This window comes from Babesia bovis, assembly GCF_000165395.2.
Source record: "Babesia bovis T2Bo chromosome 4 map unlocalized Chr4_1, whole genome shotgun sequence".
NCBI classification, from domain to species: domain Eukaryota; phylum Apicomplexa; class Aconoidasida; order Piroplasmida; family Babesiidae; genus Babesia; species Babesia bovis.
This window is the reverse complement of record NW_026261571.1, coordinates 1,474,055-1,498,138: the sequence shown is the minus strand read 5'-3', so window position 1 is coordinate 1,498,138 and position 24,084 is coordinate 1,474,055. Positions and strand designations below refer to the sequence as shown.

Below are 24,084 nucleotides of genomic sequence, written 5' to 3'. Positions count from 1 at the left end.
TGGTACTATAGCTATTATACTACGTTATCTTATGTAAAAAAGCATTATGTGCATGAATTATTACTTCATAATGACTCAGTTATCATATGGACACGAAGTGTCCAGAAATGGTAGCTAGTATCTTAGTCCAACACCCCGTCTATGTATTCAACTGCCTCCGCACCGTATAATGCATCGATAGTATACCGAACGAATTGGTCGTCACATAATCCTAAGGTCTTGACCATCATTTCAATATCACTCTTAACCGACTGCCTCGACTGGACACAACGGGGTACAATATCCACAGTATCGGAGATTTTTTCACGTGCTACCTCGTAGTCGTCATGTTTAGCCAGTGTTGATGCAAGTACTGCCCGTGCAATGGTGCGGGATATAGCGTTTAAGAAGTCACGGAACCCTAACTTGTTAGCACCAGCCTGACCCCGAGATGCAACATTACGAGCTATTGAGTGAACGCGCTCGCCATCCATGTGACCCGGAATTATCTGGAAGTCACGTGCGAAGATTACGAAAGTAGCCGTTGATATAGTAGCATTTTCACTGAACCAATTTTTAGTCAATTGCTTCCTACCAAACATAGACAAGCGGCTGTAGTGCTTGAATATACGATGGAGCACATCAATATCGAATACGTCAAGTACATGCTCTAAAGCACGTACATTGAAGTAATTCAATATGTCCTGCCTAGAGTTGAAGTACTGTTCGCTTGGACCCCCAACAGTCTTCTTTAACACTTTAGTCTTCTTGCCAGTTCCAATTTCATGATTTGAAGGGAATTTAAGGCATTTCTGAAAATCAGGCTTCGTGGTGAAGAGTGTCTCGTATAGCGGTATCAAATGCTCTTTGCACAGATGATGGAATGCAACCAGACGTGATGGATGTTGTGAATCCCTTAGTAACTCACGATCACCGGATTCTGCGATGGTGTACAACAGGTTAAGGTAACCAATTTCACGCAAGTAAGCACACCACATGTGCTCTGGAATTATCCTAGGCATAATTTTACCATCTTTATCACGGAGCTCTATTGAAAATCGTTCAAACAACCATTCCAACTTCTTTACATTCGCACAAAGGTAGTTGTTCAACGTAGATTCCAATACAAAGAGCTCCATAGATGCACGTCTGACACCTAGAACTGTACGTTCACCCAGGTCATGTGGAGTACTGTAGTACATAAACAGCTCGCTTATGCAATTCTTCAAGCGGATACTGGATTTAAGTACCTTCGAGACAGTAGCCTGTATGTCGTAATTATTACACTTTCGCCACGTAGACTCAACAATGGAGTCAATATTGGTGTTGCCTTGTGATGGGACGCAACGACCCTTAATCAAGTGAGATAGTCTAGAAGTAATCATATCAACGGGTTCAGTCTGGATAGACCGTTCTTTAGCGAAACCGGGGATATGCTTCAAATCATTCAGATCCTTGCGAGTGTAGCTGCTGTAACGCGATTCTATAGTGTCCTTGAAGCTAGATAGACGCTCTACAGTAGTTTCAACTTCAGACCGCAACTTCTGTACACGCTTTTCCTTTTGGCCTATTATGGACGACCACATCTGTAAATCAATCTCATCACAAATTTGGTCGTTTATCTGGTCAAATCGGTCCGCCAATTCATAACGGTGTAGTTTGCGCAATTCATCACCGATGAGCCTGTAGTTCAGTATGACGTCACCAAGGTTGTTGAAGCTCTTTGAACCCTCGTTCGACTGGTCACCAGTGGGATCTACCTTTTCGTAGTCGTTCAACTCGCGAATGCAGTGCAATATACTGCTAGTCTTGTATGTTAACATCTTCTTGTATTGGTTATGCACCAACCCCAAGAGGCGGCCCAGACTCTGCAATTTAAGTGATTCAACCAAACGTATTTCACTAGTGGCATATATATTATCCTTCTCGAGCTCAGTTAGCTTATTGACTAGTATGCCCCCCAGCTTCGCTTTAGCCTCTGACGATTCAATGCTGTTGTATAATTCAGCGCAACCATCAAAATCATGGTTGTTCACAAGAACAGTGAATTTATGTACGATTGATTCGACAGTACCCAGTTTCAGCTTGTAATACCGCTCTAGATCCTCTACGTTGACCACTTGGGGTTTAAAAGGTGACCCGAATAACGGTTTACCGTTTATTTCAACGTATATCTTACATGGTACCTGTCCTACCTGTAATGAACTGGGTAATACAGAGCCGATACCCCTGGCCTGAACATCCTTTAGAAGGGGCAAACCTTCCCTAGTTACAATTACTATATACTTGATCTTGATTACACCGTTTTTACGGTGATCAACACTAACAACCCGAGCGTAGTTCTCACCCCAAGCACGTACGTATGGGAGGGCGTGAGTTACTGTATTACCATGCTCGTCAGCCAGGTGGACCTCAATCTCATTGAGTAGCATATTGCGTTCCAAATGGGTCATGGTATGTTTTTTACGATTTCGGAGGTAGTCCTTACTATGCCTGTCCACTATATTGAGAAGGCGGGTCTTCGTCGGTTTATTGTCATCAGCCTTTCTAGATGACCTCGGACTGATATTTCGTCGTGCGCTGCGATTCTTTGGTGATATCGGATTTTCGTCTGACACAGCAGCACCCAAACCCAATTCAGGGTCGTAATCCCAGTTCATGGGATCCTGCTGCTGATCATTATATGCGATAGATATTAAATCCTTCACACGTTGTTCTTCGGCATTGTTGATATTAGGATACGTATTCACTTCCCGTGGTGTTCCATTCCTAGAGCTCGAAATTCTGGGAGAAACATTCTTCTGACCCTTATTTCTTAACGATGGAGAGTTGATTGCCTTATTGCTCCTAGGAGATTTACCAGTGACTTCCAGAGTTCCATTATCAGGCGTTCGATAGGCATTAGGAAAGATAGCTTCTATAATTTCAGGAACAAATGGTATTGCGTAGCACGATTCCGTATTCTTACCATAAACTCTACATGCAGGAACATGAGGGGGAGCATCTGATATGTATATTTTGAATGGAGATCCCGGTATTGGATTGCCGTCAAGAGTTACATGAAGCAGGAATGTACCTTGTCTAGTGACCCTGTACCTTACATTGTATGTTTGACCATCGACAACACAAACGTCCCATAGAAAATTATTCTCCAGCGCATCAGAAACTGAATTGTTGGCCAAACGTTTGTTATGGCATGATGGAGCATCACGCTGAAGGTCACGTTCGTCAGCATTATGATTGATGAATACCGATGATTTGAAGCATGCATCCTCGGCATAATCCAAATTTAGGCGAACTACACCCCGAGCCAAACTACCATGTTTCTTAACAATGAACTTCAACCATTTGCCACATTCGCCGCCATTAATGCCATCACCCTCAACGTAGGTAGTATCTGGTCTAGGGACTACATTAATAGTTCTGGCATATAAGCCAGCTGGCTTGGTCAAGTTCATATTCTTCCGCAGCGTGTTACACACTCATCCAAAATGAATTAAGCGTTGAAACAACCTTGTACCGCATTAGACACAAGAATGTGTAAAGCACTACCTACACACCATTGTCAATTAGATACATAGAAAATAATTCGCAGACTGGAAAATGTATACAGTATAAATAACCTTGAAAACAGTTATACAGCTGTAAACATATGTAGTAACAACTGTCTAGTGTAGTATGTCTAATGATGAGTACAATATATCAATATAGAGGCAACAGATTCGGTATATGGTGATTAGACATTAATTTCCAAATCTATACATGAGATCAAAGAAGTAAGGAATATTTTTGAACGACATTAACATAAAAAATGTGCACTGCTGTGCATACGCCTAGTGTCCGTTATTAATACCGATTGTTGTAACATAATTTCCGTAATAACTACCTATAAAATAATAATCATCCAGGTAAACAATATATTTTGGAATAACGATGCTATTTTGGTACATAATAAGCTATATAATGCTAATGGATTCTAGGAGTGATTTCGATGACCCTTATTAGACACATTAGTATAAATGATGCGGGAATATTGTGTAATCACATCAAATGTGCTTACTATTTGTAATAATAAAGACTGGTATCAGATTAACGGGCACCACGCGCCCTAGTATTGCGGTACCGTATATCTCCTCTTATTAGGCATTGTAACGCTTATTTAATATCGCAAATTAATGGTATTGTCACTGATAAATTATTAGGCAGATCTGCGTTTTTCTTATAGACGATAAATATCGAGACCTCTGTTTATATAAAATGGCACGTAAAACAGTAAAGAAAACGAATAGTAAAAAGTTCAAAGGAAATGAAACTTTTATACCTATTGACGACGTCTCAGAAGGTGTGTTATATTTGTTATTTGCTATATTTGTGTTAGATGACGGTAGCGATGCTGCTGAGTTCGAGGCGATGGGCCTTCCTCAGGATGTTGATGACGACGCTATAGACAGTGAGGAATATGAAGAGTCGATGATGTATAATGACGGTGGTAACATTGATGATTCGGATGAGGAAGATATCGATTCGGAGGCTGAAGAACTTAGCAGTAAGAAGAGGTCGTCTTGGGGAAAGAGGTTGGGTAATTATTACGACGAAGGCTCTGATGATTATTCTGATGCCGATGACCTCAATGATCGTATTGCTGAAGCCAATCGCATTGCAGAGGAACTCTACGCAGACGTCGACGATGAGGACGCTGAACTAGATGACGTAGTCGAACAGGAGGACGATGCACCACCAGATGAAACAACAATAAACACTATACTGGAAAACCTAAGTGCATCATTAGAAAAGGAGAAATCGGAGGTTGGGTTGCCTCCAGATTTCTTCAAAATGACGGAATCTGAAAAGCTGGATTACTTAGAAAATGAGCATACCGAGTTTATTGCTCTGCTGAAGGAATATCGGGACAATGTTGCTGTTGTGAAAGATCAAGTGTTAAATCTTATTTATGAAGGGAACGGTATCCCGAAAGGCTGCACCAAGGATGGCATGGAATATCTAGATCTACGAAACGAACTTCTGCTAATGTATGTAACTTATCTAAGTTACTACTTACTCCTTAAAACACAAGGGATATCAATAAAGAACCACCCAGTTATTAACAGGCTTTTGGAATTACGTATCATGTTGGACAAGGCCCGGCCTATAGAATCGCGATTGCAATTTGAAATTAACATGCTTTTGGATGAATCCGGTATCAAGGGTATGTCAATAACATCTAGATAAATGATTGCGCAGATTCTGGTAAATCCGCTCCGAAGCCACGCCCTGATATGCTCGATATAGAATCCAGGGAGGTGGATAACATCTATAGGGCTACTCCCGGGGTGCCATTAATGGAAACAGATACTTTCGTAGGTTTTAATCAATTGGATCCAAAAACCAACAGGCACGTCAACAAAAGAAATCAGAACGAATGGAGAAAGTTGTCAGCGGTCGTCGTATGCTTGAACAAGCCCGTGAACAGCAAGAATTTGATGACGGAGATGCTATCGATAGCACATACAAGAGTAAGAAGGCAGTTAAGATGATGAAGGCGTTGTTGGAACGTGAACGATACGAGATGGAAAACATGAGAAGACTGCCAATGAATAAGATGGCCAAGAAAGAGTTACGGGCGTTCCAAAGGAGCCAAGGTGATAAACAGGGCGGTATATTACTCGAGGATTTGAGCAGTTTTGCATCTGATGCAATGCCTAAAAGAGCTAAGAAATCAGATATTACTGTTGGTTTGAACGCCGCGGCACAGGCCATGAGGCAAGATATTCTGGAGACCGAGAAGCAACGTGCATCGGATTCTTACTACAAACCACAGTACGTTATCAATCTGTATGTATATATTTTTCAGTGGATTGAAGAAATCGATGAAATCAAGTACTCCAGCTATACAACATAGACAAGAGCAACCGCGCAAGAGGGATTACGACGATGAATTGGCTGAGATTAAACAGCACCAAAATGAATTGAAAAGTAGTATCAGAGGAAAAAGCACGGAAAAGTCCAAAAGGAAATACGAGCATGTGGAAGTTGAAGGCAAAAGAGGTATGTAATTAGTAGTTGTTCTTAACAATGTGCAGTTGCCGGGTCTGATATACTGCGCAATAAAGGTCTTACAAGAGTACGCAAGAAGACTGCTGGTAATGCTCGTGTGTCAAACCGTGCTAAATACGAAAAGAAGGTGGTGTCTAATAGATCCAAGGTGGGTGGTGCCCGAGTAGAGACACCTGGTTACTCCGGAGAAACAACTGGTATCAATGCCAAAAAGAAGAAGTCTGTTACCTTCTAGTATAGTGGTGTCATAATGGACATTATCAAGGATTAATGTTCTGTGACTGGATTAATGCTCTTTGCAATGAATCGAATGTATTGTAAAATTCTATAACCATGTAGATTATGATCTACATTATTATCCATATAGATAGAAGTAGTACTGATCCTTATTAGACATGTTAACGATTAACCTGGGCGTCATGTGTAATGACGCGATAGTTATATTCATTTCATTTATCATTTTGTTTCCAACTGATGCACATTGTTAACGTGGCATTATACAGGATATAATAGTCAACTTTTAGATATAATGTGTAGCATTGTTTACGTAGTTCCTTATGTCATAACCTAGTTATGTCATTAGATCAATGAAAATATTTATTCGTAGCGTATATCTATCATCGTCGCTGAGATGTCGCTGCAGTTCTTTCGTGATTTAAACAAAAATGTGAATGAATCACTCAGCATACTTAATGAAGGTATCGAGATAACGAATGGAGTTCATGATGTGACCAATATACATATACCTTATCTGCTACAGCTTAGCCCATCGGTGGCTTATACTAAAGGTTCGGAATATAATTGCTGTTTCTTTCGTTTGAGTAATTCACCAGAATTGATCTGTGGATCCAAGGACGATGATGGAGAAAGGTTATCTATAACGGGAAGGTCAGGAGGTTCCATTTCAACTCCATTGCGCTACTTAACTGTAGAATCACCTCTAAATTCACCTGTAGAGACGAACATCGAAGAAAAGGATGCTACTGAAGATAGTGCATTACATACCGACAATGTAAATCTCTGCCCATTAGATCAACGCTGCCTGTTGAAGGTCGTGGATCCTGAACAGTATAAAAATGCTATGGATGCTATCATCAATTTTCTTATTATAGTTGAACGTGGGATGGAAGGCAGGCCATTTGCTAATCGCAGCCTGCTGGACAATCAAGTACTACCAGTCCTTTGTTCATTGGTATCTCTCTGGGATATTGTTGATGTTTTTACAAATGGTACAGTGAGACATCTACAGTTGTTCAGTGAAAAGGATTCTATATTAACAGGTATTTTAAAGATCCTATCATCAACCCTGAAGCTAATAGATAAAATTGTTTTATACCCTGAATTTATCACGTCAAATTCGGATATTAAGGTTATCGACAGACGAATAACACCTCGCCTACAAAGCAAAGCATGTGATAATGGGAAATTGGATGTAGCTGGTATCAATATTGAAGAGTCTAATGAATCTACATTTTACGGGAATGATACATCAATAAATGCTGCCTTGGGTAAAAACAATGCACGTATTCGAGGATTCACATTTTTCGGGAAAGTATCGATGGTTTGCTTGAATGAGGTTCAGCGTGATAAACTAAATCATTGTTTATCATTACTTCAGTCAGTTGGTGAAATGACGCAATATGGTAGAACATTTATGAAGGTGTTTTCCATTAGTCTAGCATCAGGTTCCATGGAATTACGTGAATTGTTATTAATGTCGCTCAAAATATTAGAGCGACTATATGCCCACAACGATGTAGCATATCATATTTACTGTTCCAATGATATTATATACACGGCTAATAACCTCGATGAATTCTACAAAAGGTGGATTCTTAGCTTTCAAGATATCTGCGTAGACTGTAAAAATAGTATAGGACAGGAATTGATAAACAAAGTTGATACAACAAACAATGATTCATATTGTATGTGTCCGTATATTTATCACACCAATATATCGCCAAATCGGAAGATTATAGAAGCGGAAATTGTGTCATCAAAATTGGATATAAAGCAACTACTGACACTTGTGCTAAATTCTGGTGATATGACTCTCAAAACACACATCACGAGATTTATTATGCTACTAGTACACAATTCGGAGACATTTAGGCATTATTTCGCATCGAATGGATGTTTGGAAACTGTTTTAACTATTTTAGAAACTAGCTTCACGGAACAATTTGCAGTTATAAAGGAAAACCTATCGCAAATATCGAATGAGATCTCGAAACACCAAATGACTACATTAAAGAAAGATTTAACATTTGCCACTTCCATTCTTTCGCATACATTGGATTCTATGTTAATATTGCGCCATTGTCTATTACATAATGATGTAGGCGACATCCCTATTGCACTGTTTACAGAAAAAGTCACTTCAATACTATCAACATATTTACCAACATGGATGTTTTATTATCTTCATGGACCTGGCACTGTATCAGATCGTGAAAGCTCATTATTCTCACATTCTTTGAAGATCCTGCTGGATATATGTTGTTACATGGTGATATTTGTACCGGGTAATGAACCATATGCGGACATAAACCATATCGAACTCCAGAATTACATAACATCCCTTTTATCGGTTATCAAGTTGGGTAGACCAGTTAATACTGACCCTGTAATGTTGAAGTGCCTTTTAGACACTGGAATATTGGATATTGTAATGTTCTCGGCACATATTCTGGTGAGTCATACTCGATTCGGTAGTATTGTGCCAGAAAACATCTTGGATTCAATGATGCAATTTATTGCTACAGTGGTCAATGCTGCCAGCTGTACCTTGGAAACACGAGATGTTCTGATCAATAGACTTAGAACGCCAATAGCTGACATGATGCCACCCTTCTATAGATATACGTATCAAACTATGCTAATGCAGGATTTACAGTCACTCAAGACGTCCATTACATCAACGTTTATTGCTAGGCTTAGTCAATTTCGATTGGAGATGTTTGGGGAGATGGCATATATACCGGTTATTTTACACTGGTTTCTTTGTCTCAATGACGGCGATATTTCAGATGTCATTAAGGAACCATATCGTTACTCATTGTGGATGATGTTAGTTCTAAGCGGTTTACTAAAAATAGACGAACGTGCACGAGATATACTCAAGTATTCCCAAGATGTATACAAGCATATGATTGATACATACAAACAGTGGACAGGTAATATAACTACTACATCTGATTGGCGTCCTATACGTTATATCGTTGAATTTTCATTATCGATGACAGCTAATGAGTCGGATAAATCAACTCTGGTAAGGTTAATACAGAAAACAGTACACAGTACATAGGCAGCCTATGTAGGGGAGTCGTTTTTGTACAATTGCGTAGATATCTTGAGTTGGTCACTGAACACCGATGGTATGGTATGTCCATATGTTAACTATTATATTATTTGTAGCACGAGAAAGCACGTATCCACGTAGATCTTTACCACAAGATATTATGCGCCATTATATTGTTGTCATCAAATGAAAATACATCTATCGAAGCTACTTTCGATGTAAAGCCAATCATGGGTATGTTTCATGGAAATATCATAAGCACGTCATCCAGGTTTACTGAAGTTAAAAGCTGACGTTGACACCCAGCATATATGTTATTTAGCAGCTATCGCAATTGTATTATTACGATTTCGTGGAGTACAGGTAGCGGAATTCAACTTTGGTTTGACTGAGCTGATTGACCTCAGGGAACTATTAATAGAGTGTTATACATCCTCCGATCAAATTGCCGCCCAGCGTTTACTTATGGATATCGATAATGCGTATCACGTGGATACAATTATTCTTGACTATGATACGATCAGTGGTATATTCTTTGATGCTGCACAGCGCACTACTAAGGTAGAAGCGCTTTGGTCATTTGGATGGTATAGGTCTAATCTGTATAAATTCAGCCTGTCACCTGTCATATATCGCATTTGTTCCTTGGTTAAACGACTACTGCATCAGCATGTGATGAATATGTTGATGGATGACGTAAAGAATAATATACATCGAAGCCCAGCGACTACTTCAACAGTATCAAATAAATCTCATGAAGAAATAGAGCGTTTACAAATATTACACCGAGATCAGATTGAATTTGCTGAAGAACGAGTTAATCAGCTCAGTTCACAAGTTGAGGTATTGTCGAAGTCATATTACATTGCAGAGGAAAAGGCCATGGTAAGTAAATGTATGGTATGATGTACATTTTTCAGAATCTCCAAAAAGAACTGGATAACGCATTAGAAGTTAATGCACAACTTAATAGTTTACTTGAAAAAACGCGGCAATAAATTTTGTCTAATTGGTTCAATGAATATAAGAGTTTATAACAGATTTAAAGAGACCATTATATTTTAACAATGAATATAATGATCTGATGCATCAGCGTGTATTGCTTACTCTAGTATACCGCTATAAGTATTCAGAATTGACAGATTCGTATTCTCCACATCGTTATTTTTGGCTTATTTGTATGTATGTGCTATACCCCATCTATTTTAACTATTATTATATATAATATAGTGATCTAAATCGTTAGGTAATACTTATTTTAGTTCACACAAGTCATATTGGTTTTGCAATGCTCCAGGATTTAGCAATAGGATCAATTTTATTACGTAGAACAGTTTCTCAAAGAATAGAATCCCGGATTAATTTTCTACTCAGCGGTCAAAAATGACAACGAAACATACTATATATATACACTTAATGTTTATAAAAGATTAAATTAGTTAATTAGAAATGCGATAAGTTTAATGGGTAAATCTTACTCCCCCTCTTCCTCATCCTCATCTTCCTCCTCTTCATCGTCGTTTTCCTTCTCTTCATTAACTCCATCTTGCTTCTTGTCATCACCTTCCTCTTTCTCCTCCAGGTGTTCAGCAGCTTCATGATTGTCTTCATCACGTGCCGCATTGTCGTCTTTGGAAGCTGATGATTTAGTATCAGGATTCTCAGATGTTTGCACTTCACCCGATTCACCATAGGCCGCAGCGGCTCCATCATCAGAATCAACACCTTCACAGTGTGGAACAACACTTTCCGCCAGTGGGACAGCAGTGGCAGTTGCCGTTACCTCATTGTCGACAGTTTGTGATGCGATTGGTTGGACACATGTCGAGAGATCATCCGGAGTACCCACAACTGCGGTTTTGGAAGCTCCAGCAGCATTTTCTGATGAGTTAGGAGTGATAGCACGTGCCACCGTGGAGCCATTTTCGGCCTCCTTAGTAGTGGACTCTGCCTGCTTATCATTTTTAACTTCAGATGCATTCGACGTGGATTCTGACTCCTTCGTTTCTTTAGAGGTATCGTTACTATTAGTGGTACCTTCAATCGATGAATTTGCATTAGTCTCATTTTCCTTAGTATCGGCATGTTCACTGGAACCTGATGATTCCTGGGACTCAGTCTTATCATGTTTTTCATCAGCCTCTTCATCTTCTAGTTTTTCATCTTCTTCATCTACATCCTCCTCTTTGTCAGCAGAGTCCATCTCCTCATCTTCATCAGTTGAAGTTGTAGCAGATTTGGGTACATCATCCTTTTTTTCGTTGTGATGTTCATTAATAGAAGCCTCGTTACCAGTTTCTCCGGTAGGGACGCTGACCTTCTCATGGGAATTTGGTTCAGATGCATTTGGAGTAACGTTAGTAGCCGATCCTTCTACCGTCTTCGTATGGACCGTCGGGTTAACTGGGCATATTGGCAACTTGTTGGTTGCATCAGATGGTTGAGAATGGACAGCATTAGCATGTTCATTAGTGTGCGGAACACTAACGGCATTATTCACACCGTTAACATGGGTTTCTCCATTATGAGACAGTGGACAACCCGGGTGTGTCATGTTTTTCTCATGGATATCAGGGTTACTATGAGTACCACTAACCACCTGATCAGCATTCTTTCGCATGCCTTCCTTTACATGTGACTCGTTTGATACAGCCTTGTCCGATTCCTTATGAGATGTGCTTTCGTGTTCGTCCTCACCGAAGTCATCGTCATCATCGTCTTCAAATTCTTCATCGTTATCTTTGTGCTCTTCCGAGACACCTTCAGTCTTAGCATCCATTTTTTCTTCTCCTTCTTCTTCTTCTTCATCTTCTTCAAAATCCTCATCTTCGTCGTCATCGGTCATTTGTTTATGCTTTTTGGCACCCTTGTCTGATTCGTGTTTCACCGTCTTCGGCACCGCAAATATAGCTGTGACATGTGATTATATTAGTGTCCAACATACTTGTTTGAAAAGGTGCGCCAAGTAAATTCCGATTTTCCAAGATATCGGGTACACTAGCGGCCAAGAACGAAGGGAACGAACTATAATCAAATTCAGATCCCTTAACATCCGGCTCTAAAGAACAGTTGTTATTCTGACAGAAGCTAGATTTACGATGACGAATATAACCCGAGTCACGTTTTTCATGGTCATGCTTCATATGATGTTTTTCCCTCTTACGTTCATCATTCTCCTCACGTCCTTCATGACGATGGTTGTGTTCATCGATATGATGTTTACCGTTGGCATGGTGGTGATTGACGTTAGATGCATGAGAATGATGAATACCTTGATGCGAATTATCGGGGAAAGTGTCATCCCTAGTTGAATGATCACTTTTATGGTGGTGTTCAGTCACATTTTCATGTTTTGTATGATGATTAGCAGCATCATGTTTAGGGTGATGCAGGTTTACATGTGGATGTATAGCCTACAGATATGCGATTGGATATGTTTTATGCCTACTTACCTGCAACTCATCGAATAGGTCGTAACTTGGATGAAGCGTTCCTCCTAGAAGTGACAAAGCATCGTTAGTCGAAGCATTGGCAAGACTAATGCCATTTCTAGCCTTCAATCCAACCAATATAGCGAAATATACAATTATTCCCATACTTAATCTGCAAAATTATGTTACACATCATAGAGCAAATATCCGTTAAACGACGATACACACACTAAAGAAGATCCAGATGAATAATGCGAACATTGACTATAAACAGACACAACCAATAATCACAATGCAATATCAACAACAGAATCACATACACACTAAAACGTTAAGCCTATTGTCATACACATGGAATCGTGTGTGACGTTGTTTTGAACAAGAGTAAATTTAGAAGCATAAGACGTATAATTCGGAAAGACAACCAATTAAGCAAATATGTGTCATATAGGACACAGAAAAAGTCACTGTGTAAGGTTGAACTGAATAGTTTCACTGCCACTACCAACGTAGTGTGTACACATCAGACAATACATTAAAACGAACACACATTTACTATTCAACAGAATATTGCAATCAAGATTGCAGATATCATGAAGAATAGACAATGTAAGCAACTTACCGATGCATTAACGAAAAATTAACAATAACGAGTAGTGTGTGGGACCTATTTAGTGAAACGACATCACGTTAAGCATGCCCCATGCAAAATGGTTCATGGAACTATATTATCATATTAATACACATTATAATGCAATGCATTGTACATGAATGGGTGTATTGTTGTGTAATGAATTATTTATATTACATGTTTGTCACTTTGGCACGGAATTCGTGTAACTATATAACACATTATAGTTTCGTAGCATGTTTAATGAACATTTGCGTAATGATTCTGTCCTCTAATGCGCCTTATATGCCAATATTGTGCATTTTTATGTGTACATGAATTATTTAGCATTTTGATATTATATTTCAGTCTTAAGGGCTAACTAGATTCCAATATTTCCTTTAATGTTCCACTTTCTCTCATTTTAATTATTGCGTCTAGCCCACCAACAAATTGACCTCTAACGTAGAGCTGTGGTATGTAAGGATAATTTGAAAATCTTTTTATTCCGGACCTTAAATCGGGATCATCTAGAACATTAACTGTTCTGATAATCGGTGCCCGTGATTCCTGTGAATATATATTAAGGATTTAGTATTTATATACCTTTAATATATCGATTGCTTGTCTGCTATACTTGCAAGCTGGTTTATTGGCTGTACCTTTTATAAATAGCACTACATTATACTTTGTTATTTCTTCCTTAATCTGCATAAATTGTCGATACAGTCTAATGAATCTACCTTCTGTTCAGTTTCAGGTTTAAGCTCTGGAAGAGCTGAGTCTTTTGTATCATCACTGCATGATTCTTTTGATTGCTCTGTTACGCAAGAAGCACAACAATTTTGTTTACAACATGTGGGTTTAATGGGAGTCGTATTTCCACAAGAAGCTTCACAGGTTGCTGCATTTATCTTTAGAAAAACATAGCATATATTAACCTACCTAACTTCCATGATGCGATTTTAGATGTAGTATAAATCCATGAAGAACCAAAATAATGTGATAAGACAAAAGGAAGAGTTATTCCAGAAAACATTATGAATATTCTACCACAGTTACTGGATTGCGATATTCGTGCATTACGCAGCAATTTAACAAGAGATTTAAATTGCGAAATCTTAAAATTGTTTGTCATATCTATATGACTAGGTATGCTAATTGTATAAGTAATGATATATCATTTTTTGTTGATTAAATCTGTTGTCTTTAGGAATAAAGCAAAAATGTGTAGGACATAATCTGCAAAATCATAGCTGATTGTATGGCAATATATTGTAATTATAATTCTTAAATACAAACAAATAGTCAAATGATTACAACGGTACACAGTAACATTAATACAAACCGAATAACTCGAGGATGATAGATTGTATGTGTATCGACCATATATAGTGCACTTTGAGGGGTTATTATTTAGCTGTTTTGTCAATAATGGCTATGTGTTGTGCTATATATTATACCATATTATTGCGTTGTCCCTAAATCAAGAATAATGGTGATATCTATTGTATGAGGATGTGCGACATGTTAATCTTATATAAAACGTTCAAAACCAACAATCAGTTCGCGTTGAAGATCGAAATGTTGTTTTATAGCTTCTCTGTTGCGTACGCTATAAATGTGTAATGGTTTTTACTATGGTTATACATGTCTTTGTATATATCGGTTTCCTGAATTTACAAGTATCTAGCGCTGTTGTTATTTAAGAATCCATTCTTAAGTGGTTTAATTCAATATATTAGCAGATCTGTTTCATGGATCATTATCTAATGTCAATATTTGTCTTGTCATGAAACTCTATATTCCAGTGCTTCTTAACACAAGCTGTCTGGAACATGGCTTATGTATTCCTCATTGTTTGACATAAATATAATGTATCAACATGGTATTCAAATCACCTCGCAATAAAGAAGCAATAACATTCAAAAGTGACTTGGACAAGTTAATTAAAAGGCACTTCTACGATGAACTTATTGTATGCAATGACGTCACGGATGTACTGAAGAAATACAAATCTCTATCTGTGGCATTAGGTGTGTTTGATGTTATCAGATTTATGCAATGTCAGATCGCATAGGAGGTGAGGTCGTACTCAATTTAAAAGGCACGCTTCCGTATACCCATGCTAATGTGGAATATCATTGTCCCATTGGGATAACCATTGGGACACTGTATCCAAAAACACCTCCACTGTTCAAGGTTATTTCATCTGGAACTATACGTATAGCGACTAATCATCCATGTGTTGCCAAAAATGGGAACATAGTGATGGCGTATTTCGACAAGTGGTCTGCTAGATGCACTGTAGTATGTCTGTGTGTTATGTTATACATTATTGCAGATGGATGCCATTAATTTGGTATTGGGAGAATTTAACAAGCAATCCCCAATATACCAAGTTGGACAACTAGAACAAGTGATTACCCTGACGGAAGTGGTGTCACCACGTTTAACCATCTCATCTGAAAAAAAGATTAATGAATGTATTCCTGATTGGATGCCTGATTCCGGATTGTCATTGGATTCCACATACAACGATATACATGACGGCATAAAAGATGCCCATAAGAATATAAAAAGATCTATAGTGGAAAGCAAACCGCAGCTGCTTGTTGATTACGATTGCGATATTACGAAGTACGACCTTCATAAGTGTATAATGGAAGAATGGGTACCACTTTGTGCCGATATAGGTCTGGCTTTAAAGAGGCAATATAGTGACAAGTTATACCTCAGCAGTCAGATAAGACAGATGAATTATCATACTACCATTCTAGATGACGTTGCAGATTATTTTGGCCGAGTAAACAAACTGGCAAGCCAAATTAAACAATTGGAAGTAGATGTAGATGCAACTTCTGGTAAGGAAGACATCTACTCCGAGTCGTTGGAATCATTTTACAATCAAGTTGTTATTACAGATAAAGATCCCAGGATAAAGGCTATCACAGCCGAGTTGTCTGCTGACTCCATGATTGAATTGGTGAATACTACCTTTAAACGTAAACGTATTTCGACAAAAGATTATATTCAGGTAGGTAAACACTGTTTAGAAATATCTGTATTCAGTACATTCGTCGATTGTCTACCGAGAGATTCATTGCCATGTATCAACGGCGTCAGCTATCGGCAGCGTAATATAACCACCAAGAAGTGGGTATAATGTCAAACATGACAGAACAGATCTAAATGCAGTATATTCTAATTTAATACATCGTATATTAAATATCCACAAGAGTATATTTTGACAACATAACTACTATAAAAAATGGTATCTAATTTATTGCGATATATTTGGAGTTCCTTTCTTCTATAGAAGGGAATACCGAAGGGCATAGTCGATAGCAGTGAAGGCAACCGCTGAACCTATGGAGCATTTGGCCAGCGCTCTCCAGGTTCCCTTGCATTTATATAAAGCCCCTGCGTTAGCTCCAACAATAGGAGCAATCAGTCTGTCATCGATTTTATCTCCTAATGCAAACTTTGTGGAACTATTCATAACACAATAAAGCAGTGTTATGCAAGCTGCTCCATTGCCCAGTTTGGGGCCATAGGTACCACAGGTGTTTAGTATAGAGTTTATTACCAACTTTCTAGTGGCGCCTCCTTTAGATACACCTTTCATAAATCCAAACGACCCTCCGAGTAGCATTCCTATTACACATTAGTGTATTTAAAAAGGTGTAACATATAAAGGATAAAACATACCAGAACCGTATGCCAGTCCAACTGAATACGTAATTTTTTCACCCCAATGACGGCCATATCCACTAAGATACAGTTGCTTTTCACTGAAGTTAGGTGCTATATATCTTTGACGCGCTCCACCAATAGCGTCTGGCCGCTGTAAAATATCCAGATCAGGTTTAATGCTACCGACACTTAAATAGTCATCCATTATGTTAATTTATTAGCGATATTATATAGAATCTTTGGTTATTGATAGGATAAATCACATTGTATGGGGAGTAACATCAATATTTTAAAATGATATTAACTGTTCGTTAAATACAGATATATCATATACGAAACCGATATGACATACGTCACATCGTAACTGGTAGTATGAATAGTAATAATGTAATTATAACATTAGATTATTCTATTGTATGATTAGACACCATCGCCATCGATAATTCGGTTTATTGCAACGGTAGTATCCCATCCGCAGCTTTCTAATGCCTGAATCGCTTTTCCCTTATCTATTCCTATTTCTAGTAGGGTATTCAGTTTCCCTTCTCTTGTTTCTCCTCGATTTTGTGCAAATGTTGCCGTCCACAGCCTGTAAGAGGTTAGATTCCATACTTATAAAACTTACTTCGCCGTCCGTTCGAATTCATCATAATTCCTTTGATACATAGTAGCTACCTCCGCATCTTGAGGGTCATCTGGTTCCGGTGTAGACATTAAAGCTTGAATTGAAAGTAGTGCTGTACGAAGGGTCAACGCTGGACTCCATTCATTTTTTAAGATATCTAAACAGATCGCTCCAGTTTCGCTGCTTATATTAGGATGCCAAATTTTGGTCTCGAAACGGATCTATACAATATGAATTAGGTTTGAAAGTATCTTACTTTAGGGGGGTTATATGGATAGTCATCAGGTATATCAATATTGAGAATGAATAGACCACCTTCATAAGGTGTCTGTATAGGACCTTTAATATAGCCTTTCCACTTAAAAATGTTGTTCTCAACAGTGTGGGCATCCACAGGTCCATCAAGTTCCTTTTGTATATCGTTTAACTCCCGCTCCAACCTCAAATTTTGTCGATACATATTGCTTTGTCGATTATAAAACAATGGATCTAATAGATATTTAAACAAAAAAGTAATACCATACTAGTTGTGAATATTACACCGTTGCGATAGAAGATTCCAAAGTGTCACAACGGCTAGTAAAATGACTAAACACCTTTTATAACAGCTATATATAGCGGTGGATCTACTATTAATTGCTCATGAATATCAATTGCATATTACAGAAAGTAACACGACATTTATATGGAGCAAATATCCGGGGAAACTATATATAAACAATGTTAATATTCCATAACGACTTCTAACTGTATACAAGCCAATAATAATAACATTTAGAATATAAAATTGGGGAATCAAATGGATGTGTAGTGTCTACGGTTCATATGGGACACTGCGTACACATACACACCAGTTGACAAATATGTTTTCAACATTAAAAGTTAACAATATTCAATTTTATCACGTATATAGATCTAATATATTTGGTATAAGGAGTCTATTTTCGTTGTATATTGGACAGATTTCGTATGACTGCTAACCATTTATTATATCATTTTTCATATATCGTTATACTAGCTTATTTAGAGGTACATGTACATTTCATCACGATGAATATCGTGCAATATGTTGTTATTTTATATATAGTAGACTTCGTTAATGCGCATATCTAACTTGTATAACTATTTGGATTATATGAGATATTGTCTACTTAGGGAAATATCTTACAACGATTCATTGTAACCTGTTGTACATGATAGTCAATAACGTGTGGTGATACTGGAACACAGCCATCTATTCGAAGTGTGGCCTAATATATCCAACTGTGATCTAGTAGTGTGAAATTGCGCTTATTATTGCTTTCATGTGACCGTTTAGTGAATACAATAACAAACTGGTTTTATTCAATACACCGGTCATTTGTCCGGTAATCCATATGATATATCACAATGAACGAATAATACTACTAGGAACCAAAACAATCCAATATCAGAATGTAACATAATCAATTAACACCACGGATGAAAATTAAATTTATAATACAATAATACTATGTCGATTAACTAAGACAAATAACTCCGTAATTGCCTTGTGCCAAACAGCTGGGCATTAGTAAATATTGAACACATATATCGAAATTTAAATTCATCAGTGCCTGACTAATACATGATGCATACTAGCTGTTCCATAACCGCGTTATGGCTACCAATAAACGAACGTAACATTGAACACATAAGCTACCTCATTGAGTGAAAATAGAACTGGAGCTATTGTGTTAATCATTAAATTAAATAGATAGTACGTGGATTTTAGATGTAATAATTTGTATGCAAATGAAAATGTGTGATTGTTATAGTTGGAGAAACACCATAATGTGTTCGCAGCGGGGCGCTCAATTGCAATAGGTTGTCTAGGAATTGGCGCACATCGCGGTTATTGATTGTAACAGTGTAATATTTTTATCAATTATTTACAAAAATGACATTCCTATTCCGTTTGTTAATCATTGATGCAAAATGGTAGATATTTGCACATGATTCTGCCGTTTTAATTAATCGGCTCCAGCTCGTTCATTCAGTCTATTAACCAACTATGTAGTCACACACGAATTATCAATCAAATATGCTGTCTACGAAATTAATTTTTGGAGGCTTATGAAGGATATTTATATATTTCATGTTTTATATTCCCTAGTCCGTACCGTATAATAACAAGATGTTGACGTGCCGATCTAGTTGCTTGATTTCATCATCGCAGCTTTCCAAGCCTTCAACTATTTCAGAGCTATCCATTCAAGATGATTCTTGTGAGGTCGTCGTCAGTTACAAGTTAGATAGCTTGTATTCTGGTAGACAGAACGACGAGGAGAATGGATCAATACGTAGCTATGGATCGAATGATGCAGGAGACTACAATTTATTTGCTGATGACGAGGATATTACGCCGATCAATACACCTACCCGTTTCACGTCGGAGCATGGGCAGCATCCTAACCTATCGGAGTTGAAGACACCTCAAAAGTGTGATATCCCATCATGGAAAAGTATAACTTCACAATTGAATATACCGATAGATTCTGCAGGTGCGCCATTTGGTACTTCACAATTGTTTAAAAACGGTGATTGTGATGTCATGCTAGACCCTTTGTTATCCTTTTCCTCAGAGGACCTATGTCTACCAAAAGATGTATCCAATATGGATAATGTACAAAATAAGGTTAAAATAGATGGTTTTGAGTTAGATTTACCATCTGATGACTCTGATATTACAGTGGATATATCAGCTATCCATGATCAGATAGTGTCCCGAATACTTGATAATGCGGAGCAGCGATGTAAAACTGTCACTTTTTGCACTACTTATGACAATGATGAAATAAGTGAATCCGATTTTGTGGAGTACCCCTGTGAGCAATCGATATCTTCATTGGAGGTATCAGCATCAAATGTACCCAAGGAACATTCACAAGAAAGGTGTCTATCCATGAATAATGTTAACATATGTGAATCCACTGGACAATATGTTGATAATGGTTGTTTAGTCGAAATCAAAAGTAATCCAGACGACTGTTCTCAGATTGTGGAGTATGATAATTCATCAAAATTAACGTACAGTGTTACTGAAGGCTCATTAGTTACGAATATAAAGCTGTCGTCGGTCGAAACCCATGAAATTGAAGGTTTTAAAAATGCTATCAAGTTTAACAAAATGAAGGAACTGATGTCTAGATCATTTCCTTTTACAGAGAGTGATAAGAAATGCAGTAACGTTGAATCGTCTAGTAGCGACAGTTTACAACAAGGTGGCCGTAATCGTTTCAAGGTATCACCTAAAAGGATTATTGATGAAGAATCAATAATACCCGATGCTCCTAACCAATTACAAACTTCTATTGGCACGTCACAGTACGTGGAGAACGTTGATTTTGAATTCCTGAAGAAGCGTAAACGAGATCGTAGCGAGAGAGATAAACATCTATCGGATTCTCAATCTCACCCCGAATCTAATGCTGGTCACGACACTACGATAATTAACCACGATGCCGTCAACAGCAGAGTGCAAAGATCCTCTAATAATTATCGGCGAAATAGAAATGTGGAACCACGAGAACGAAGCAGGCCTGTTATGAAGGATGATTCCTATGGTTGTTTATCTGGTGACGACACAACCATGGTAGCCTACAAGGATTTAAGCATAGGATTAAACACCTCCTCTTTGGGAAGGTCATTGTATTCATCAGGGAGGAATGAGTTATCCAGTTCATTTCATAGAGAAGCGTCTCCAAATAGAGAAACAGTGTCTAAGCGTGGTAAGCTAAGTGATACATATAATTCCACGGGGTCATCCAAATCTACCAAGGCACATCGTAAAAAACCTGTTGGCGATAAGGTTTTCGCTGCAGAAGTATTTGAAAACAAGGACTGGTCTTCTGAGACTTGGGGATCGTTTATTAATGTCATTAATAGCCGTAAGAGGACCTTGGGACACGGTTCATTTTCCACGGTTTCCTTTGCATTCCTTAGGTTGACACCTTCATTAACTATACAATCCACAGGATCAAACGGTAGCAACGCGCCATCTAGCTCCAGATCGAAGGATAGTTTATTTGCGGAGACTAGCCAATTGGATTTTTCTGACAAGGACGCTATGGACAATGATTCTCATATGGAAGGCAGTAGCGATCGCACTACCGTAGGATCGTCTAGTAATGCCTCACCAAGAGGAGATGATAGTGGTAACATATCTGAACAAGGCTGCTCCATATCGTCGGACATCGTTGGATCCCAGGAAGCGCCAGCAAATGATTCTGCTCAACCGAGTGGTGCCGTCTCTTCTAATGACGGTTTCATAGATTCCGGAGGTGACATCGTCGACTGGATGTGCAGTATCATCGCAAAGCACTGTAATAAATGTGCCAAAGTGCGTACTTTGGATTGCGCAGTAAAAAGTATCAACGACGTCTTTTGGCAAGCAAGGTTCCAGTACATCCGTGAAAAAGAGATGATGCTACACTTCCACGCCAATGTACTTAAACCAATCGCCTGTAGATTCCATACCGAAGAGGGGACCCGTGTTTACCAGCTTCTACTACCAAAGGCTCAGGGCGACCTTCTAGACATGCTGAAGCACTTGATTAAGTACCGAACGCTAAACAACAGGAACCCGATATACATATCCAACCAATCAACAGGCAAACAGGAACGTAAAATAATCGGATTATCGGAAACTGAAGTGAAGTTCCTATTCTTCCAGATACTCTCGGGGCTGTCTTTTATCCACATGTGCTTTCAAGGTAACATACATCGCCATTCCGACATTAAGCTACAAAATATATTAGTATTCTGCAGTGAGTCGGATAGGCACAATCCACTACGATGGAGACTATGTCTGGCTGACTTTGGTTGTTCAATTATGCTACATCCAACACAGCATCTAGAGGGCGCTGGATTGTTCAAGCACTTACAGGACACTGTATCCAAGGAATGGCGATCACAGCTATGTAGCCAGTTGACATCATTCGTCAGGGGTACTGTCAGATGCAATGCCCCTGAGGCGTTGTCATATGACCGCCACGGCACTCCACGTAGCAATCGCAATAACAACATGCTCATGTGGCATAAGCGGAACCTATTGAATATGGATGCCACTAGCGAGGATAATCCTACTGAACCGGTTGCGTGGGCAAAGAAGGATATTTCAAGTAAAATTAGTTACCATAGTCCTAGGAACACGGGCAGGTTAGTAGGAGCGTCGGATGGTGACCCTGCAGAGTACTTCCATGTAAATCGGAACGCCGATATGTGGTCTGCTGGGATAGTGTTAGCAGAACTTGCTAAATTCGGCGGCTGTGTTCCACTGGATGACGTTAATATAGACGAGAAGTATTTAACAAAATCGGGAGATGATGCACTCTCCGCTGAATATATCGCCCAGAGACTGAACGGTACCCTGGGCCGTGGTTTATTTTGCAGAAACAATGCAGTTGTCCGCCTTAAGATGCAGCTTGATTCACCACGAGATAAGAGTTCTCCTAGGTATCTAAAGAGGAACATTGTAGGTGACAAGGGTAAGAACAAACAGGGCGCTTTAACCGATGAATGTCTCAATATGGCATTGGCCTCGGATATAGCAGCCAAGTGTGACCTTGATTATGCTATGCGGATACGAAATTTAAAACGAGATTACTTTTGGTGGGAGTATCCTAGATTTTCGGATAATTTCTGGAATATGCTTGCCAATCTCCTGGCGTATAAGCCGCAGGAACGCTTAACAGCAGTTGCGGCATTAGGGCATCCATGGTTCAATTCCAATGACGGTAACTCTCGTCCAATATTCGATGATATAGACGCTTTAATTACTGAGCAACATAAGCATTTACCTATGGAGCACTTCTATTACGTAGGTTCATCCCTGTCATTGCAAAACGGCAATAAGAAATCGCAAATGAATCCTGAAGTTTCTGGTGCTGATATGAAGCGTGAAGCTATGATGGACCCGTTAAATAGTGACATTGTTTTAGAGAGTATTGGCTGTTATGGTAAAGCTGGGCGATCAACACATGCGTGGTATTCTGGACCGCTTCATTACAGGCTTGCCACACTAAAAGAACACGGTATCGCAATCCCCGATTACATTGCACAAATATGCCGACGTGAGACTTTGGTCCTGGAATCGCGTGAAAAGGAGTTATTTGGTTCAAGGGGCTTCGTGTTATCGAAGCTCTTATCTATCAAGCGAGAACACAATATGACGTGGGAGGACTTGATGTCATCCCGTGTTACCCATTTACTCGGGTGCTCGATACTGAAGCACTCTAAAGCACAGTTCTAGGTTGTTAATGTGTTTTTTGATGCTACAGTTACCATATTTAAATTGTTATATTGACATCTGGGTGATGTTACAATCTATTTTATTGTAATCGTCATGTAATTGCAGCATAAGTTATAT

The 24,084-nt window shown here is 38.7% G+C and overlaps 9 protein-coding genes across 9 annotated transcripts; 4 read left to right on the top strand and 5 right to left on the bottom strand.

Annotated features, from left to right (window-relative positions):
* Window positions 1-51: 51 nt before the first annotated feature.
* Window positions 52-3,508, bottom strand: BBOV_IV010770 (Filamin/ABP280 repeat family protein). Its single transcript, XM_001610948.2, has one exon. The coding sequence runs from the start codon at window positions 3,435-3,437 to the stop codon at window positions 123-125; it is 3,315 nt and encodes a 1,104-aa protein (XP_001610998.1). The 5' UTR covers window positions 3,438-3,508; the 3' UTR covers window positions 52-122.
* A 625-nt stretch (window positions 3,509-4,133) lies between these two features.
* Window positions 4,134-6,280, top strand: BBOV_IV010760 (Sas10 C-terminal domain family protein). Its single transcript, XM_051767848.1, has 6 exons — window positions 4,134-4,321; window positions 4,358-5,185; window positions 5,221-5,336; window positions 5,372-5,796; window positions 5,831-6,024; window positions 6,060-6,280. The coding sequence occupies exons 1-6, from the start codon at window positions 4,237-4,239 to the stop codon at window positions 6,266-6,268; spliced, it is 1,857 nt and encodes a 618-aa protein (XP_051623345.1). The 5' UTR covers window positions 4,134-4,236; the 3' UTR covers window positions 6,269-6,280.
* A 232-nt stretch (window positions 6,281-6,512) lies between these two features.
* Window positions 6,513-10,378, top strand: BBOV_IV010750 (uncharacterized protein). Its single transcript, XM_051767863.1, has 5 exons — window positions 6,513-9,304; window positions 9,341-9,415; window positions 9,451-9,568; window positions 9,606-10,219; window positions 10,255-10,378. Exons 1-5 carry the CDS (start codon window positions 6,665-6,667, stop codon window positions 10,330-10,332), a joined length of 3,525 nt encoding a protein of 1,174 aa, XP_051623344.1. The 5' UTR covers window positions 6,513-6,664; the 3' UTR covers window positions 10,333-10,378.
* Window positions 10,379-10,761: 383 nt separating this feature from the next.
* Window positions 10,762-13,411, bottom strand: BBOV_IV010740 (uncharacterized protein). The gene is made up of 4 exons (XM_001610945.2): window positions 13,388-13,411; window positions 12,787-12,937; window positions 12,279-12,747; window positions 10,762-12,244 (listed from the first exon to the last, which is right to left on the bottom strand). Exons 1-4 carry the CDS (start codon window positions 13,393-13,395, stop codon window positions 10,809-10,811), a joined length of 2,064 nt encoding a protein of 687 aa, XP_001610995.2. The 5' UTR covers window positions 13,396-13,411; the 3' UTR covers window positions 10,762-10,808.
* A 370-nt stretch (window positions 13,412-13,781) lies between these two features.
* On the bottom strand, window positions 13,782-14,423 carry BBOV_IV010730 (Glutaredoxin family protein). The gene is made up of 5 exons (XM_051767531.1): window positions 14,321-14,423; window positions 14,119-14,279; window positions 13,982-14,083; window positions 13,890-13,945; window positions 13,782-13,846 (listed from the first exon to the last, which is right to left on the bottom strand). The coding sequence occupies exons 1-5, from the start codon at window positions 14,412-14,414 to the stop codon at window positions 13,813-13,815; spliced, it is 447 nt and encodes a 148-aa protein (XP_051623343.1). The 5' UTR covers window positions 14,415-14,423; the 3' UTR covers window positions 13,782-13,812.
* A 387-nt stretch (window positions 14,424-14,810) lies between these two features.
* On the top strand, window positions 14,811-16,570 carry BBOV_IV010720 (UEV domain family protein). The gene is made up of 4 exons (XM_001610943.2): window positions 14,811-15,411; window positions 15,447-15,685; window positions 15,720-16,412; window positions 16,448-16,570. Exons 1-4 carry the CDS (start codon window positions 15,261-15,263, stop codon window positions 16,514-16,516), a joined length of 1,152 nt encoding a protein of 383 aa, XP_001610993.1. The 5' UTR covers window positions 14,811-15,260; the 3' UTR covers window positions 16,517-16,570.
* Window positions 16,571-16,647: 77 nt separating this feature from the next.
* On the bottom strand, window positions 16,648-17,313 carry BBOV_IV010710 (mitochondrial import inner membrane Tim17/Tim22/Tim23/Pmp24 family protein). The gene is made up of 2 exons (XM_001610942.2): window positions 17,087-17,313; window positions 16,648-17,032 (listed from the first exon to the last, which is right to left on the bottom strand). Exons 1-2 carry the CDS (start codon window positions 17,274-17,276, stop codon window positions 16,689-16,691), a joined length of 534 nt encoding a protein of 177 aa, XP_001610992.1. The 5' UTR covers window positions 17,277-17,313; the 3' UTR covers window positions 16,648-16,688.
* Window positions 17,314-17,471: 158 nt separating this feature from the next.
* BBOV_IV010700 (Ubiquitin-conjugating enzyme family protein) lies at window positions 17,472-18,448 on the bottom strand. Its single transcript, XM_001610941.2, has 3 exons — window positions 17,953-18,448; window positions 17,697-17,917; window positions 17,472-17,660 (listed from the first exon to the last, which is right to left on the bottom strand). The coding sequence occupies exons 1-3, from the start codon at window positions 18,154-18,156 to the stop codon at window positions 17,492-17,494; spliced, it is 594 nt and encodes a 197-aa protein (XP_001610991.1). The 5' UTR covers window positions 18,157-18,448; the 3' UTR covers window positions 17,472-17,491.
* A 1,145-nt stretch (window positions 18,449-19,593) lies between these two features.
* BBOV_IV010690 (Protein kinase domain family protein) lies at window positions 19,594-24,008 on the top strand. The gene has a single exon (XM_001610940.2). It carries the CDS (start codon window positions 19,852-19,854, stop codon window positions 23,965-23,967), a length of 4,116 nt encoding a protein of 1,371 aa, XP_001610990.1. The 5' UTR covers window positions 19,594-19,851; the 3' UTR covers window positions 23,968-24,008.
* Window positions 24,009-24,084: the final 76 nt, after the last annotated feature.